General features: G+C 45.0%; 1 protein-coding gene across 3 annotated transcripts in view; it reads right to left on the bottom strand.

The window, feature by feature from the left end:
• ABCA1 (ATP binding cassette subfamily A member 1) overlaps positions 1-19,384 on the bottom strand; it is a 138,251-nt gene that overhangs the window by 96,168 nt on the left and 22,699 nt on the right. For all 3 annotated transcript variants that reach the window (XM_032634674.1, XM_032634676.1, XM_032634675.1), the window contains exons 3-5: positions 10,374-10,467; positions 6,332-6,473; positions 4,880-4,998 (exon numbers count right to left, since the gene is read on the bottom strand). In XM_032634674.1, the coding sequence (XP_032490565.1) occupies positions 4,880-4,998; positions 6,332-6,473; positions 10,374-10,467 (355 nt within the window). The remainder of the gene's footprint in view (positions 1-4,879; positions 4,999-6,331; positions 6,474-10,373; positions 10,468-19,384) is intronic.

Below are 19,384 nucleotides of genomic sequence, written 5' to 3'. Positions count from 1 at the left end.
GAGGCAAGGAAAGCTGAGGCCCAGAGAGGCTGAACAAATTGGCAAAGCCAAAAGGCAGCCAGGAGCAGACGGGGAGGTAAACTAACTCAGATTAACTGCGTGTCAACTATGTGCTGTGACCTCGCTATCAGTCATCTACAATGTCATCTGATTTAATGCTCAACAACCCACAGAGCAGCTAATCTCCACTTTTCAGGTAAACTGAGGGTCGGAAAGAATCAAAACATGCCCAAGGTTCACACTTAACGAGGGACAGAGCCTGAACTTGTTCTCCAAAGGAATCTTCTTGTGAGGGGGGAGCAAAGTCAGCAAAGACCTATTTCACCATCTTGGTGACATCACTCCCCCAAAACAAATCTTAATACAAAGCCCCAAACACTTTCTCTTACAGCAGCATTTTCCAATCTTCCAGCACTTTTCGGTACGCGGGCCTCTCACTGTTGTGGCCTCTCCCGTTGCGGAGCACAGGCTCCGGTCGCGCAGGCTCAGCGGACATGGCTCATGGGCCCAGCTGCTCCGCAGCATGTGGGATCTTCCTGGACCCGGGGCAGGAACCCATGTCCCCTGCCTCGGCAGGCGGACTCTCAACCACTGCGCCACCAGGGAAGCCCTCTTCCAGCATTTACAAACTACTCGCACAAGTTTCACCGCATCCACATAAACGATGCCTTCTTTAAATTAACTCCAAGTAATTTTTTCCTATTTAACAGCCTCCTAAGCAATAATACCCATGAAACTGCAATTTGAGATGGGTTAAAATGAAAAGTTTTCATCTGTGTACTGATCAAAATCATCTCAGATACCACACAAGACTCACTCAGAGAAACACTCCTTCTTCCCAGACTGCATCTCACAGAGACAGAATCTAGACCTGTCACTTTTTCTGGAGTTTTTGAGAATTTGTGCAACTTTTTGTACACTTCCATTGGACTGTAGTCATGACAGGGACTTAAGAAGAAGCAACGCTCCTCACCTGGACTCCCAAACATTAATTTAACCCCTACTCAACTGGGTGGTTGTCGGTTTAGGAAGAAGATAATAAAGTGTCCAAAAAGTTCCAGTGATGAGAAAACTGAGTGAGGGGCCCCTCTGTAAAGCTTCCTACATGCATTTCTTATGAGGATGGCTTCAAGGATAATTAGACTTGTCTATGACTTAACTCTTAAAACTGGTGGTCTTCCCAGTTGGGAGATTAATAGAACAGCACAAGAGACCTCTGTAGAAAGAGCACTGCACGGGGCAGCAGAGGTTTAGCTGTGTTCCGTTCCCAGAATATCCCTCTGGTGGCTGTGCAAACTTGGGAAAGTCCCTCCCCGCTGCTGGATCAGAGTCTTTTCTAGAACAGAAGTTCCGTATGGACAGAGGCCATATTTGTTTTGTACACCTCTGTGTCCCAGCACCTAGAACAGTGGTTGGGACATATTACATGTTCAATAAATACTGGCTGAACGTTTGAATCAATGAACCCATTTGTCTATAAATGAACTAACTGGCCTCTAAGGTCTCATCCAAAAAGTGGAAATAAAACAATGCCCTAGCCCAGAAAACCATGGGACTAGAAAAGAGTATTTGAGCAGACACTCCCCTATCCAGAGATTATCAGTGGATAGGCCAATGGATTTAGCAGGTGAAGTGGAAGGAAAAAACAAGGTGAGTCCTCTAACCAGATCACAGGAGCCCGGTAGCCCAGCACAGATGACAACATGGGTTGGTAGGTCTATAAAAGCCTGAATGGCACTGTCCAAAGGGGCTGTCAGTCTCCAGCCTTGGACTGATCCAAGCCTCCAGCCCTGGTCCCACAGTCACCAATGACTTGGATGAGAACAAAGAGAGCTATTTATCAAATTCCTACATGACAGGCAACAAGCAGCAGCAGCAAATAGAACATATGGCAAAACCAAAATCTAAAACGGTTTGGGTAGGAGGAGATGACACAGGGAATCTAAAAATGTAAACTAGAAGAGATAGATATTCTCCCTTTAGGTTCAAGAAGCCAACAGCACAATTCAGAAACGGAGAACAAGTGACTTTCAATACTGAATGTTTAAAAGGCTCTGTGGTTTGGGTCGACTGCGCATGGAATATGAGTCAGCAGTGTGACGTGGATGCCAAGAAGCTCACTGCATTAACAGAAATATGGTGCTCAGAGCAAAGGAGACAAAGCTCTTTCTACTCTGTGTTGGAAGACTGCTGTAATTTCTGATAAACTTCAACAAAGACGCAGACACACTGAAACACAACCTACCAGAGAAGAGGCAGAAATTGGGGGTGGGGGGGGTGACATTCCAGAAGAGGAATGGAGGCCATTTAGCCTAGAAAAAACAAAAGATTTCAGGAAGAGGGGGGGGGGAAAAAAAGAGCTGTCTTTTAACACTTCAAGAGAAATAGATTAGCCTCTTTCTCTGGGAGATAAGCAGACCAGTGAATAGATTCTGATAATTAGAATACCAGTATTCTAATATTGGGTATCCTGCCAATACCTGAAATGAGCTGCTGTGGGAGAGGCAGGCTCCCTCCTCAGCTAGGTAGAGAAGGTTGATGAGGGCAGGACTCTGAACCAAGGATCCCTCCCATCCACAGAGTGACAGTGCAAGAGAGCTGAGCCCATCATGCTGTAAGTAGGGGTGTCAGGGCAGAGAAACAGAGGTCTCCAAGTCAGGATCTACACCAACATACCCCAGCCTCAGATGCTCTCTGAAATCTAGAGTGCTATTCAAATTCAGCAAAAAGTTACTGATTTCACCTCGGAAGAAGCACCATTTCTGCTGCACTTCCCTCTGGACTGAGGCCCGGCTCAGTGCTGCAAGACAGGCAAAGAAAGGTGGAAGCACTTAAGAAGTAGCTGCAGGGCAGATAAGAGACCATACTGGGTGAATGGAGAGATAAGCCTTGATGGGAGACAATCATACTCAGAGATCTCTCTTCAGAGCTGTGCAGAGAAAGTTGTTTGAATGCAGGTTTGTTTTCTCTTCTCTACCCTGACTCATGTCTCTAGTTGCTCTGCGTCTAAGGAAGCACCCACTGAGATCTGAAACAACACCTGCCCCCATCCATAGTCTGTTTCTCTGGCCATGCAGTGCAGAGGCAGAAGAGCAAGCCCAGGTTCTCAGAAATGCATCACTGACACACAGGAGTAATATTGGCTCCCATTTACTGACCACCTACTATGTGCCAGAAACTGTGTTAGGGTTTACATTTCACATTGCAGGTTACTTATTATTTACAGCTGAAGAAATTAAGGCTCAGAGAGGTTAAATGGCTTGGCCAAGATGGCACCACTCCGAAACAGTCATAGCTCATGTTCACTAAGTGCTTCCTATGTGCCAGATGTGGTCTTTCAGCAATTAAATGGTTCATCTCCTTTACTCCTCAGAACAATCCTATGAGCTAGGTTCTCCTATTGTCTCCATTTTACAGATGAGAAGAGTGGCCCCAGAGGGGTCTAAAGGACTTATTCACAAAGTCACCAAGCTACAAAGTAATACATCGTAGCACTCTTTCCTCTTGGTCACACTGTCTCTGCAGTGGAAGAAATAACCGTGACTCTGTCTCTGGTCCACCAGGCAGGGGGCCCCCAGCCGATAAGGAAGGACTAATGCCTTGATTGGTGATTGCTACCCCTCTGTGTCCTGTGCTGAGACAGACAGGTGTGCAGGATGGGGGCCTATAGGTCAAGAAAACAGCATCCGGCCTGACTGTGCATCCAGGAGTGGTCCAGCTGGGAGCTCCTCGAAGCTGACCCAGGAGCCCAAGCACAGTCACACCTGTCTCTGATGTGAAATGACACCTCCCCCGTACCACCCCACACTGCTTGGCCTCCCTTTGTTGGCAGATCCCACCCTGCTCACTGCCTCTTTTCCTGCCCAGGGAAAGCACAGTCTGGCTTCCCAAGAGAAAGCTCCAATCCAAGCCTGGTTTAAACTCCAGGACTTTACACCATTTCTTCTTTCGCCAAGAGGATGGCGAGTCCTCTTGGGAGTCCTCTCAGCAAACGCTGGCCCACCCCATTCCTCCCAAACACCAAACTGAGAAAAAAAGTACTTTCCTGGAGCAGTGGCAGCAGCTAACTCCTGATGGCTACAATTTATCACTCATGCTGTTTAGAACCGCCAGTGCATGGAGATGATAAAAAGCAGACTGACTCTCAGTCAGCTTCGTTATTGCTTTTAAAGTCTCTACAGACCACGCAGGTCATCACGGCCTGCACCCAGGGGTCTGCTCCCACCGCCCCCTGCCCCCCGTGGTAGGCCACGGCCCGGGAGGCTGCTCCGTGGTGACTTCTGCAACCAGTGCCTCAGCCAGCAAGCTGCCTGCTCTCAGCTGCTTCCTAGATGGCATGCAGTAAACTGCCCGGGGCACACCCCGGATCAGAGATAAAGGTGTCACTTTTTAAAGCTCAGAGTTCAAGTACCCACCAGACTAAATCAAATGACCTGGAGGAAGATGAATTGCATTTTCCTTTTAGAAATGAATGCTTAACTTTCACTTCTCCAAATCAAGTTGCAACTTTAACTGCTCTTACATGCACGGAAGTATCCCGTCTGTAAATCTTCTTATTCATGGCAACCATATGGCCAACTCCAAAAAAATGAGGTTGGCAGCAACCTGCCGCCCCCCTAACGGTCCTAGCGCCAGGCTGGTGCCATTCCTCTCTGGGAGGTTTTCTTCTGTGTCCCCAGAAGAGGCCAGCACACTCACTGAGTCCCTAGTTTCTTCTCAAATACATCCTGCAGAGAGGCCTTACAGCCCAGCCACTGAGGAGGAAAACCCCGTAGGGAAGAGCTAAAAGGAACAAGCGCCAGGCCGCCCGGGCTGCTGTCTCTCCCTGGTGCAGGTTAACTTCCAATTACGAACCAATTCACAGAAGGCTTTTGCTTACCTGAGCTGGAACGCTCGATCTGGTATAATGTCCTTAGAACTTGGCGTATGTTCTTCATGCTGGTGTCTCTGTGGCTGTACAAAAGAAGTCGCCGAGCATCTGAGAACAGGCGAGACACACTGCAGGGGGTGCAAGAAAAGTAGAAAAGCCCTGGTTAGGCCAGCTGTCTCTCCAGCTTGAACAAAGTACCTGCCAGGAAGACCCAGCCTGGCTGCAGGGTCCTCCGTGGGCCGACCCTGACCCACTCCTGCTGCCCCCTCCTCCAACTTCACTGAGACCCTATGCTCACAGCCACCCAGCCAGCAACCCTGCCCCAAATGCTCGTCCTCATGTGTCCATACAACCAAATCTTACCAGCCATCAAGGGCCAGCCCATGTTGCCGCCTCTCCAGGAAGCTCTCTCTCTCTCTCTCTCACACACACACATGCACACAGGTCCCCAGGACCAATTTATCCAAAAGACACAGCAGACACAGTGCCTAGGGCCCAGGATACTCTTATGGGTCCACAAAATGTTTAAATTTCTTTTAAAATCAGAAAAAAAAAATTCAGAAATTCAGAATGAATGCATATAATAATGAATCCAGCCTGGATTATACTCATCTTTATACCAACACAGTTATAAAATAAAAATTTTAATATTGTTGCAAGGAAGAAGGGGTTCATGAAAGCCACAAAGCCTAAGGTCCATGAACATTATAACGTGGCCCTGACTGTCTGGCGGCAGCTTCCTCTAAACTGTCCTGCTCCATCTCCTGCAGTTCTTAGTCCTTTCTAACGCATGCCATGGTTCTGTGCCTTCCAAGAATCTTCAACGGCTCATTTGGGAAACACTTACTCAGCCCTAATGTCTGTTGTTGAAGCCAGGAGCCAGGAATACAAAAGTGAAGAAAGCAGTATCCTGGCCCTCAGGGAGCTCACACCCGGGGCTGAGAAAGACTTGCAGATGAAAGACCGATGCAGTGTGATAGGGCAGCACTGGAGGCAGAGAGGTGATCTGAGAGCAGAGAGGACCAAACTCTCCCAGCCTTGGCTGTGAGCTCCTTGAGGACAGGTCCCTCCCTCTGCACAGCTCTGTATCCCCAGCTCCTGGACCAGCCGTTTCCCACGCACAATAAGTGTTTGCTAACTGAATGTTTGCTCATTAACGGATGAAGCTGATGTGCTATATCTCCCTTCTCTACTTACCAACTAGTTTTTGGAGGAAAAGCCCCCCAACCACAGGACTTTCATCCACATAACGTTACTCCTAAAATGCACCAAAGTGAGGTCACACAGTCTTAAATCCTGACGGCAGCTCTCTCTGGTCTCATTCTTTGGACTTTATCACCCAAACCGTCACAAAAGAAGCTTCACTCAAACCCAACCATTCAAAATTCCCCGGACATTGAGAAGGGAAAGGAAAAGTATTAACTGACAAGTTTGGGAATGAAAACCTGATCCGGTACTTACATGGACTTGTTAAAGTTTCCAACAACCCCGGGTGCCTCACCAGGAGTCGGATAACGGAAACAGGGGTTATTGGCATTACAGATAATCCCCTGAACCCAAGGAAGTGTTCCTGCAGAGGGCATGGCTTTGTTTGGAAAGTGGCCTGTTGAAATAGAGGAGGAGAAAAACAGAAGGAGAAACATTAATTCTTTGAAGGATTTGGGACTTGATAGGAACCTTTATCTCTTTTGGTTCCACCAAACATTGCTCCATCCCAAATCTGTCTGTCCCATTCCCCACATCCCTGAGACCTGCCACCCTGGACTAATCTGACCCTGAGCTGGAAATGTGGCATCGGATAGCGGTTCTTAATCTACTTACTATAGTCTGTTGAGTGGGATTCATGACAGCAGCCTTGGGGAAGTGACCAGAGGGGTTAATTAGGCCATATACAGAAGGTGCCTGGAGGGCAGCAAGTACTGGCTCCTCATTCCTTCATCTTCTACCATTCACCTCGCCTTTCAGAGACACAGAGGGGCCCTGGCGAGGACCTAATCCAATTCCTTCACACTTGAAGGAGGAAACCACAGCAAGATAAAGTGGATGATGAACACTCAGGGAGTCAGTGGGCAGGACCGGGGATAGAACCCACATTCCTGTGATCCCAGTCATGCTCCTTCCCTTCCACCTGTGGCCTCCTTTATCTGCTGGCTTTCCTCAGTCCCCCTGGTACTGTCCTCTGTGACCTCTGTTCACTTTCTCCACTAGCTCCCAAGCTCCTCAAAGGCACCTAATGAACGTGCTGACTTGGGGTCAGATGCCATCTCTGAAGCTATGCTAGTTGCTGTTGCTGCTTCTCCTCCCGTCAGAGCACCGAGCCCCATCCAACAGGCCATCCCCTCTCTGTCCCCTTCCCTTCATTACAGAGGACCGTCTTGCAGACAGCAGGACTGTGTGTACAGGGGCTGGCGTGCTGCGTCAAAGGCCATGGGGCTGCTTACGGGGATCAAGATAAATGTGCCCTGGAACCAGGGGCTCTTAACCTGAGACCAAGCACGTGTGGATTCCTGTGACAGAAAGGCTGAGGCTCCACGCTCATCCTATTCTCAGGGTTATCTGTGACCCCAAAAGAGTTAACAACCATTAAGAACCATGGCTCTGAGTAGTGGAGAGCCATATAGTTTCACAGGCTTTAGGGTCAAAACCAACTGGGATTTACATCCAGTCTCTGCAACTTGCTAAGCAGTGACTTTGGCCAAGTCACGGACCCCTTAACCCTCAGTTCCCTCATCTATAAAATGGTGGTAACAGTACAATCGATTTCGCAGAGCTGTAGTGAGATTTTACAAGCAAAGCATGCCGCAAAGTGCCTGGCAGAGATTAAGGCTCAGTAGATGGGCCCGTTAGGGTTACTGAGGCGCTGTGGTGGCCAGCCTACAACAGTACTTCCTTGGCTCTCTCTCAGCCAGCAACACTCCTTCCATCACACAGTCCCCCCCTCCCCCAGGCAGAAACCCAGTTTTATTCAGCTTACTATTTTCATGCAAATGGGCTAACAGAGTCTCCCCAGAAGTTCACCCACAGCCAGGACTTGCTACACTTTGCATTTCAATATTGGGGTCCTTCTATCTTTCTTTTTCTTCTATCCACATTCCAACCAGAGAGGCAACATCCAAAGCAAGGATGAACCAAGATCTGGACCCTGTGGCCACCCTCTGCAGGGACTCTGGCCTGTTGAACGTTTACTCAGTTAATCCCCTTATCTCCCTGTTAATAGTTCAAGGAAAACCAAACAAGGTCCCTTGCCTAAGTCAGCTGCTCCTCATTCAGGGGAGATTTATGTAAACCAACCAAATACTCAAAGGACCAAGGGATTCTCCCCTTTAACCTCCAGGAAATACTGGCACCAAAGGCAGGGTGATGTTGGTCCGGCACACCAACAACGTGCTTCAGTCTAAACCTTGGTGAGTGAAGCAAAGACCCTCTCTCGTGTGTCGTGTCCCACCTGATTTGCAAATAAAAGCAGGGTAAGGACTTGGCATTGGTGCACAGGATGACAATCCAGTAGCTTAAGGGAGTCTCATGACCCAGGGAAGTGATTAGGACCTTGATGGGTCTGGGTCAAACTGGGAAAGATTTATGCGGAAGAATTATATACCAATCCTTTGTTCCTAGAGACAAGACACCTCTGTAGGCCTCACCTTAACTCTCTGCCCTTCTAGCTAGGTCCCTAGAAGGCGGTGAGAACAGGAAGTAAGGTTGCAGTAAGTACATAGATAGTCTTATCTATCTTCCATAGGTATAGGAATTTCACAACATTTCTGAGAATTGATGGTCTGGATTCAGAGAGATTTGGGTCAAAATTCAACAACTTGCACAAGATCACAACCTCAGCAAGTGGCAGAGCCAGGATCCAAACAAACCCGTCTGTCTGATACCAAGGCCTGCACTACTTCCCTTACACTGTCTCGTCGGCTTGTGATAATTCCTGAGAAAGAATAGCTTATCAGATGAAAAAGCTGAGTTTTCCCTAAAATGTGTACTTCAGTGGGGCTTAGGGTAATGCTTATACAAAATCCAACACACACTTGTTCATCGATCTTTGAGGTTCCAAACAAGAAAGCAGTGTTACCTTCCAGGCCCACAAACTGAGTGTGTATTATTTCATTGTAAGCTCTTTTTCTTTTTGGTGAAATCAGAAAATCACATCTGGTAGAATGTTTTGAGGTTTCGTGGGGTTTTTAAAAACTTGAATATGCATAATGTGTACTAGCAAATTAGCAGGTAAACAACTGCCACTACGTGCCCTGAGAGACATGGAACCAGACCGAGAACACCTTTCAAAGGTGACCCCAGCCCTACCTCTTCCCTGAAGAACTGTATCCTGTGCACCTATAGGGCTGGTGGGATGTGGGTGGAGCTGGTTAATGACAGGAAAAGTCACTGGAGCCGTGGAAAAGAGGTCCCAGCCAAACTTCCCCCACAAATGCTGATCTTTTAGACCGGGACATTTTTGCAGTATTAATCCATCCAGCAAGCCCAGCCAGGAGAGAAAGACCGTGACTGTGGGATAACACAACAACCATATGGGGTAGGTCTTATCATTCCCTTTTTATAGAGATGAGGAAACCCAGGTACAGAGAAGCCAAGCCATTTGCCCCAAGGTGACATACCTGTGTTGAAGCCGGGATTCAAACCTAGGTAACCTGACACCTAGAGCTTGTGTTCTCAGCCACTACTGTATTCTCTATGCTCACTGAAAAGGCCGTCATCCAAACACATGATTGGGAGTCAGATGACCTGAGCTTTATTTCATCACTGTCACTTGATACATATGTGACCTCGGGCAATTCCCTGCACTTCTCTGAGCCCCAATTTACTTATCAAGAAATTAAAGCAAATGATAGCAATTATAAAGTCCATTATACAAGGTTGTTATAAGAATCAAATGAAATAATATTAGTCAATCTGAGATGTTCTACACAAATGCTACTTAAAATTGTATGTTCCATGATTTGCAACTGTGTGATAAAGACATAATGCATATGAAAAAGCCTGGCAGGTACCAGATGATAGTGGTATTAAGGTATTGCCTTAGGGGGCTTTTTTTTTTATTATTTATTTTTGGCTGTGTTGGGTCTTCGTTTCTGTGCGAGGGCTTTCTCTAGTTGCGGCGAGCGGGGGCCACTCTTCATCGTGGTGCGTGGGCCTCTCACTATCGTGGCCTCTCTTGTTGCAGAGCACAGGCTCCAGACGCGCAGGCGGGCTCTTTTAATTACCCCTTTCTGAGCTATCAGTAAGGTTATTTTACTTTCATGATTGAAAATGCATGAAACAGATGTTGGCTATTATTATAATTACTATTATCACCATCTACTAGGACTGAAAATGGTTTCCTGAGCTCATGCCTTATCAAACAATTGGAAGCCTAGCTTTTCTGTTCCAAGCCATTTGCACTGTTTCCTAAAGATAGCATCTTGGGAGAGGTCACATTTAGCCCATGCCCATTGCCTGGATTCCACTTGCCAGCAGTAAGTCTCAGGCGGGATGCTCATATACTCACATTCATGTTGTTCATAGGGTGGGTAGCTCAGCCTCACGGAGATCAGGATCAGGAAGATAAACAGAGGCCAGGCCACTTCCAGCAACAGCTGACACTGAGTGGGAAATAAGACAGAGCACTGTGAATTAAACAAACAAAACAACATGGAAGCCTAATGCTATTGAGCTTTGGGAAATCCACAAAAAAAGTTAATTAAACAATTGATCAGAGCTTCCCTGGTGGCACAGTGGTTAAGAATCCACCTGCCAATGCAGGGGGCATGGGTTCGAGCCCTGGTCCGGGGAGATCCCACATGCCGCAGAGCAACTAAGCCCATGCACCACAACTACTGATCCTGTGCTCTAGAGCCCATGAGCCACAACTACTGAAGCCCACAACTACTGAAGCCCGTGCACCTAGAGCCCGTGCTCCACAACAAGAGAAGCCACCGCAATGAGAAGCCCGTGCACCGCAACGAACAGCAGCCCCCGCTCGCCACAACTGGAGAAAGCCCGCGCCCAGCAACAAAGACCCAACGCAGCCATAAAAATAAATAAACAAATAAATAAATAAACAATTGATCAACTTCTCCAGCCTCTCTTACCACTCTCTAAGCTTTGATAATACTGAATTGTTTGCAGTTCTTACCTTCTAACTTACTATTCCATACCTCTGTGTTTTCCCTACAAAAGGGAAGATGCTTCCCACCCTGCTTCATCTGGCTCACTTCCACTCATCCTTCAAGATTCAACCAGGCACAATTTCCTTTACTAAAATCTCAGTCTGAGCTGGAAGCCCTTCTGCTGTGCTCCCAGAGTAACCCATGCATCCTCCTCCCATAACAGTTTCCCTGAGCCCCTGAAATCATGTTTTTATCACTGGCTTCCTCACTACAATATGAGTACCCTGAAGGCAAGCACTGGATCAAGTCATCTTTGCATCTCCAGCCTTAGCATAGTGTCAGGTATGTTATGACCATTTGTTAAAAGAAGAGGGCCAGGGCAACCTGCTGTGCTAAATACACACCACCTTGGCTCTAAAGGAACACACAAAGTTGCCCTCTGCAGGGCTGAGAATAGGGCTCCAAAGGACAATGGAAATTCACATGCAGTTCCATAGTGACCTGTGTGCCCCCAGGACTGGAAAGATCTGGGAAGAGTGCAAAGTCCTTCCCCATCCATCAAGATCTGGTCACCATCTTCTCCAGTGGGTTAGAAGATCATTAAACATATGTAACTGTGATCCACCAGTTAAAGCAATGGGGTTTCTCTAAAGGAAAAACCTGTCTCAGTGAGTTACCAGGGGATAAATAAGCACAAGGACAGGATGGAAATCATGAGACATAATCTAACTGAACCTATGGTGTTTGGACAACTAGTTCCACGGCCTGAAGCCTCACCTCTTTCATTCCTTTCAGTTCTGGACTCAGATGTTCTAATTAGGATGAACACCAAAGAGCTCTGAATAGTCACGGGCCCTTGTGGTTGAGAGTAACTACAACTGTGGCTTCAGAGCCAAGAGAACACTGATATGAAATGCCTCCTTTTATTTAAACAGAATTTTTTTTGATCCCCAAGTCCATATATTTTTATTGTAGAAATTTTGAAATTAAAAAATATATACAGAAAAGTAGAAAAAATAAACATAAATCACCATTAATCCTACTTCCTGGAGATAATCCCTAGTAAATTAAGCTAACAATGGTTCTCCATTAATATTTTTTGTCTTTTTTTCCTATTCATACATAAATAATAAATTTTTCTCTACAAAATTGAGATTATACAGCATATATAATTTTGTATTTTGCTTTTTCATTGAACATCATACTGGGAGTGTTTTCCATGACAAAATACTCTCTTAAAATATGGATTGTAATGGCCACTTGATACTCCATGCTGTGAATAGATCATAATTAATTTAACCTTCCTGCTTCAGATTGGTTTTAGCTTTTGTTTATTATTTGTCATTGGATTTCTGGTATTTTACATTCCGAAGACCTTTGATATGGTTCCACATTAAACTCTTTTTTAAATCTTCTTTTTAGAAGGAAATACATGGATGAGGACAGTGGATGTCCTTGGATGATAAGAACATGGGTGATTTTTTTTAAACACCTTCCTGTGTTTTCTAAATTTTCCATAATGAGCATGTATTACTTCTCTAGTAGAACAAACAAACAAAAAACCACTGTTACCATATAACTATGAAGAACAGTTTGCTCTAGATAGCACACCAGGAAAAAAAAAAGACAAATGGGTCCTTTGGAAGAAAGCATGCTGTCAATGGGGTCTCCGAGACCAAAGACGGGGCTGGTCTTGCTAAATATTTCTGTAAATAATCCCAAAGAGGCAACACACAGTGAAATCTCCAAGCTTTCAAATGACATTCAGCCTCCTCTACCAGCTGAGCTGCAAGTCCCTCCTTGGGCTCCCCAAGTACCCTGAGCCTCTACCAGCACTGGGCATAGCAGGGGCTCCTCCTCCAGTGTCCCTTTCTTCTCACTGAGCCTGCCGCATGATAAGGGCTTTAAGAATGTGTGTTGAGTGAGAGAATGAACTGAAGTTTACAAAATAATAAAGATGGAAACGTAAGTCAGTTGAGCCCTTTGGGAAAGCAACTTGGCCATATGTATTCAAAAGATATGTTTATTCCCCTTGACCAAACAATATTCCTAGAAATTCATCCCACAGAACTAAGTTTAAAATGTCAAAAAGCTCTATACACTGTTACTCATTCATTCAAACACTGTAATTGCAAAATATTGCAAACAACTTAATTGTACAGCAATAGAGAAATAATGAAATATGGCACATCTACTCAACAATACATTATGCAGTCACTACAACAGGGTTTATGAAACACAGACACTGTTAACCATATAATATTAAGTGGAAAAAGTGGAACACAAAATTGTATGCATTCCAAGCTTACAGCTAAATAAAATCACTCACAAATATTAACAGACGGGAGTAAAACTTCCAAAAAACGGTTTAACTGTGAATAAATTCAGAAAAGAATAATGAAGTAAAAAAAAAAAAACCAACAAAACCAAAATTAATGAAGAGTATGAGTAAGATAGCCATCAACCTTGAAGCTCTGAAGCTACTATGTGTACTTTTGCGATAAATAGTAGCTACCATTTACTTTTTTAGAGTCAAGTGTGTAGCAGGCACATTATATATGGATTATTTCATTTAAGCCTGCAAACAACCCTAAGATGTAGGAACCATTATTGTCTGTATTTTATATGTGGCAAGGCTAAAGCTCAAGGAAGGGTAAGTCACAGAGAAAGTCAGTGGCAGGGTTGAGATTAGCAGCTAGTTTTGCCCAACTCATGTGGCCCAGGGAGGAAATGACCCCACTAGGTGGCACAGTCAAAAAATACCAACAGGTTCCACAGAGGTAAAATGAGCTCATGGTCTATAGGTTTATGATAGTTACAGCCAATCCTGAGCACCTACTGTGTACCAGGGATTTATATAACTCACCTCTAATATTTTCACAAGAACTTTGTGAGGTAGCTGGTATCATTAGATAGTGAAGAAAGTAAGATTGGGGCAGGTTATGAGCCATACATAGCCTGGTAAAAGAGTGCGCGAGCGTTTGAACCCAGATCTACTGACCCTGACGTGCTTTTGCAACAATCATCCTGCCTCTCACAGAGCCATGTTTGAGATATATACCTTACAAGATGGCCACTTAAGAGGAGTCTGGCACTCACCAGCCCTCCAGGGCACTGATCTGACCCAATGAATCAAAGTTTACGTTCCTGGACATCTCTGTAGCCCCACATCTAGGATCCAATAGGGGAGCAGATGCTCGAAATATGTTGATTGATTGAAAAAAAAAAAAGAATGGATCTTTCCCATGGCATTGATAGCAAAGAGCATGAAGAAAATCTTACAACTCATTTTTAGCAACTGAAGCCAGTGCGTGTAAGCAGATTAGGGAAAGAGGTAAGGAAAAGATTGACAACCATAATGACAGCTAACACTTAAATAGGTCTTACCATGTATCAGTGTTCTAAGTACTTAACATAGATGAACTCATTTAATCTTCAAATAACCCCATTAGCACTATTATAATACCCAGTTCACAGATGAGGGAACTGAGGCTGAAAGAGTAAATAAATTGCCCAAAGATACAAGCCTGGTAAACGGCAGAGCCAGAATTCAAAGCCAGTCCAACTCAAGGGTGTGTTCTTAGCCACTATGCACCCCAGTCTCCTTACCCCCTGCCCCATTACCGGAGTATCTAGATCTTGATCTTTATAAGCCATGCTGAGCTGAGATACTAACATGTATGACTGAATGAAGAGACCATCTCCAAGAGCCAGCACTCAAACCAGAGAACTCGTGACACACAATTCTCTCCGTGCACTTTTACTCTGAACCTCTAAAATTATTTCTGTCATTGAACATAGAATTTGCCTTCCAAACTCAGGGGGCTGTTCTAGGTACTTCTTTTCCTAATAGCCTCCCTCTAGAAACCCAATTTGACTTCTGCCAGGAATGCCATTCTGGCTCCACTCATTGTCAAAATCAGATTTCTCCCCCATCTCTCAGCTTAGCACTTTTCGTTCAGAATAGGCCCTCATAAATATTTGGGTTGGCCAAAAAGTTCGTTTGGGTCTTCCATACCAGATGGAAAACCCAAACGAACTTTTTGGCCAACCCAATAGCTTGGAAATAAGACTGATGCTTTACTGCTACACACTCCTATAGAAAACTAGAAAACTCTTCTAAATCTTAGTCTGAGGATACCTACCCACCTCCCTCCACACCTGCCCCCACCACGAGGCAGAGGAGATGGAGAGGAACACCGTGTTCAAAAGATGCTTCTTACCAAAGTTAGAAACTCAGAAGCCTTCTTTTAGGTTGGGTATTAAAACAAAAATTCTGATGTTTCAGTAAATTGCTACACTGAGCTGCTCTGGGGACTTTCCACCTCGTTATTCCTCAGCAACAACATGGGGATCATATGAGCGAGTGTTTCTAGAGCAGGGTTTCTCTCAACAGCACTATTGACATTTGGGGCCAGATAAGCGTTGTAAGGAGCCCTCCTGTGAATGGAAGAATGTTTCCCCCATCCCTGGCCTCCGCCCGCCAGAACCAACAGTACCAACCACCCCTGGCCAGGACTGTACCTGCCAAACAATATCTCTAGACATTACCCAGTGTCCTTGGGACATTAAAATAGTGCTAGGCTACTTTTAGAACTTGATAAGGTAATACGATTCAATGGGGAAAAGAAATAGACGAAAATATGAGAGACTAGTCTGAGAGGTTAAAAAAGTAAAATGGGAGACAATGAATTTTCCCAGTTAACAGGATGTTCATCAAAGCAATAGCACACTCTAGGCTATATCAGCATCACGATGAAAAATACTTATCGATATATACCTCAATTAAATCTGGAAAAATTAAAGTGAAATCTTAAAGATCAAATCAGAGAAATGCTGGAGGGAAAAAGAAATCTGAAAACCACGCCTGCCCTCCCAGAACTGTAAAGCCTCATGTGGTGATGGTGGATTTTTAAATTGGTTTGATCCTTCGGAAGGACATCTGATCATATATGTCAAGGGCCATTTCCTTGGACCTAGGAATCGTACTTCTGAGATTTTGGCCTAAGGAAATAATATAAAAATAAGAAAAGGCTGTATGTATAAAGTCTTTATAGTAGTTTATGTATAACAGCAAACACGGGAAACATCTGAATGTTGGCAATAGGGTGTGAAGTTACAAAATAAAAACTGCATTGATGGATTACTGTAACGCTACCAGGAATGTCAGCAGCATTATCCCATGGCAGATTTGGGCCCAAAAGATCCAGCCCCTCCTCTTACTAATTTACTAACTTATAACACTTTCTTCACCTGTGCAACAGAAATTGTAATGCATACCTCTCAGAATTGCTGTGAAAATCAAGAAGATAACGGATACAAAAGAACTTTCAAAAGTACAAAACACAGCCTACACATCAAGAATCATTATTATAAATACGTAAATTATTTGGAAACATATATGCCAAATGATGTTAAATGAAAGAGGAAAACAGAGCACAAAATGGTATGTATGTATGTAATGATTATAATTGTCTCCTTGGGCTATCGTCCTTCAAGTCCCCTCAGTGCCAAGGACCACACCATCTGACCCTCGTCATCATGAGCTATCTACCTCAGGGACTCCTTCTGCACATAAAATAAAATTCAGCTGCCCTTGCTCAGCTCCATGGCTGCATGATCTGCCCCTGCTGACTCCCAACTCACCCCCAGCCAGTCTTCCTTCAGTGCCACTGGCTTTCCTGTTCTTTGACTCCAGGACGTGCGTTAGGCCCGTGGCCTTCACACCCTCTGTCTCTCTGCCTGGAATCCAGTGGCCTGACGGCTGAGCTCCCGATTTTCCCCTGGCTAACTGCTGCTCGAACTTCAAGGCTCTCAGCTTAAATGTCATGACCTTCTATTCTAAGTTAACTCCCTATCCTCAGCCTGGTAGTACCTAACACAGTAGGACAGTTTGGTTTTTTTCCTTCATAGCACTTATCACAGTTTGTTATGAGATTTCTACTTATGTGATAATGTGCTTCATATCTGCTTCCCTCACTGAACTGTAAGCTCTATGAGGGCAGGGATCCTGCCTGTATACCCAGCACACTATCTTACGTGCAGTAGATGTTCAATAAATATCTATCCAAAGGAAACAATAAATGGCTATTTGTTCTAACTTTCCTCATTCCAAAGAAGTGGAAACCAAAACTCAGGAAAAATGAGTTTCCCTGAGCCATTGAGACATATAGTGGCCAAGCTGGAATTAGAATTGAATTAGAATTAGATAATAATTAGAATTCTTATCTGGATTTGAACCAGCAACGCCAGGCCAGGACTAAGGACAGGAAAGAAATGTATCAGGTGAAATTGGAAGCCGGGAGGAGGTGCAGAAAGTTTGCGTCTATGCTATAAAATTCTCTAGCGGCTCTTAAATGAGGAGTCTTAATTTTTATTTATTTGATAGCTTATTCCTTGTCATTAAACAATCCCCAAATATTGATACTCTTAATATTGATATATGCAGAAATTAGAATTATCTATTTTCCCAGACACACAGCTAAACAGATCTAAATGAGAAAATTAATGGCAAAGGCAAAAAGGAGAGGCCATATGGCCGTAATCTGTCCCATCTGTTCCAATGGGGACCTTGGCCTCTGGCTCAGCCTAAAACCAGATGAGGACCCGGAGAACTCTGAAGCCCCTCGCCCTTCCTGTCCCAAGCCCTGTTTGTGCTCAGTGACTGCCACCCACACAAGTTAACCGTTACTTTGGACCCAAACTGAGCTTTGCACCCAACTTATGCAACTCAATTTCAATGTATTCTTTGCCCAACAGGAACAGCGGAAATCTACCCCTGGCTGATGGTCCCCATAAGTCTGCATAATGGGAGCACAAGAGAGAGGTCCCCAGGATTCGTTAGCAAACAAGGACACAGAGTGAAAGGGCAAACGGCCGTCTTTCAGGAAGGTTGCTCGGGGTTTACTGTTCAGCACCCAGCTTTTACATCTTTCTTCCCATCTCCCTGCACACAAGGCCCCTATAGCAGGGGAGCCTCTTTGAGACCTGTAAACTAATGGCCCATTTAATGCATTTACCCACTGTTCAGCAAATACTTATTAAGCATATCCCCGGTGCCAGGTTCTGGGGCCAAGTGTATACATCCAGGATCTCAGAAGGAGGAAATCAAGCAATGGTTTTCCATACACTGTGGGCAAGAACAATTTGGAGCTGCTAACTTCTTCCCCTGCCTACTGGGCAGAGCTTGTTCTAACTATGTGAGCTAACAAAGTGGTACCAAAACCCTAAACAGGTTCCACTGTCTATAGAACAATATATCTAGAGATCCAAGCCAGGTGGATTGGGAAGTGGCTACAGCCAGCACTTGAGATCCATGGGCATTAAATCTTTCATGCAGATAAGTCAAAGCCTGCTAAAAAAAAGGGGCCTGTGCCTGTAGGGCCACCAGGAAATTGGTTCTGGTGCTACTTCCATGACCCACCCACTCTGGACCCCTGTCCCCTACCCCAAACCCCAATCCCATCAGCTGTACAAGAAGCAGGTCAGATCTTTCCAGCTGTGACAACCTAAGCATGTGCAACCTGAAATAAACCACCCTTTGTTTCTGGTTTGGCAAAATAGATTTCCTGTCGAAATCAGGAAGGGAGGACAAGCTAACAGGCAGTAGGTGTAACACCTAGAAAAGCCCTTTTGTGTCAGGATACTGTCTCCTTCTTACTCTTTCAACAAGAACTCCGCCGCAAGGCCAAAAATTGCCTTTGACTAAGCCCGCCTATCTCTCTACTCGTAATGCTTTTTAAACTGATAAGCAATATTGAGCAAGAAGCAGCAAGACTAGTAGAGACTGGCCCCGCCTGGATGGCCCAATCCCAAATCCTGTTCCAGGACACTGTGCTCCGGATTCTTGGTTGACCTTGAGGAAATCCCTTCCCTGCTTTGTGCCTCAGTGTTCTTATCTGTAAAATGACAGGTTTGGGTTGGACTGCCCTCGAGACCTTGCATCAGTAAGATGATATAGTTCTTTCCCCTACTCACCGGCTAATGGACACAGCACAGCAGAGACAGTTGCCCATCACGTGGGCTGCTGCCACCATGATGAGAAGAGGCAGGGGACCTGGACCACCCAGTAGCTAAGAAATGAGATTAGGAGGTGAACATATAGGTCTTTGGAACACCAGGACCTGGGCAGAGCCATGGGAGGCAGGGGCAAAGGAAGAAAGAGGTTAGAAACTTCAAGACTGAAGATAGAAAAACTAATAATACCACTGAAGAGCAATCTGACATAGTGGTTTAGAGAACCGACTCTAGAGTCACACATATACACACATATCCATGAGGGATTATATATGAGTTCTATGTCAGGATTTAAAATTTTTGTTTTCATTTCAATGTTCATCTAAGCAAATGTGAATAAACATATCTGGATTTTTCTGAATGCCTACTTTATAACCAAGTTCTGGCACAAGAT

This window comes from Phocoena sinus, chromosome 6 (assembly GCF_008692025.1).
Source record: "Phocoena sinus isolate mPhoSin1 chromosome 6, mPhoSin1.pri, whole genome shotgun sequence".
Lineage (NCBI taxonomy): Eukaryota > Metazoa > Chordata > Mammalia > Artiodactyla > Phocoenidae > Phocoena > Phocoena sinus.
This window is presented reverse-complemented; position numbering and strand designations above follow the sequence as displayed.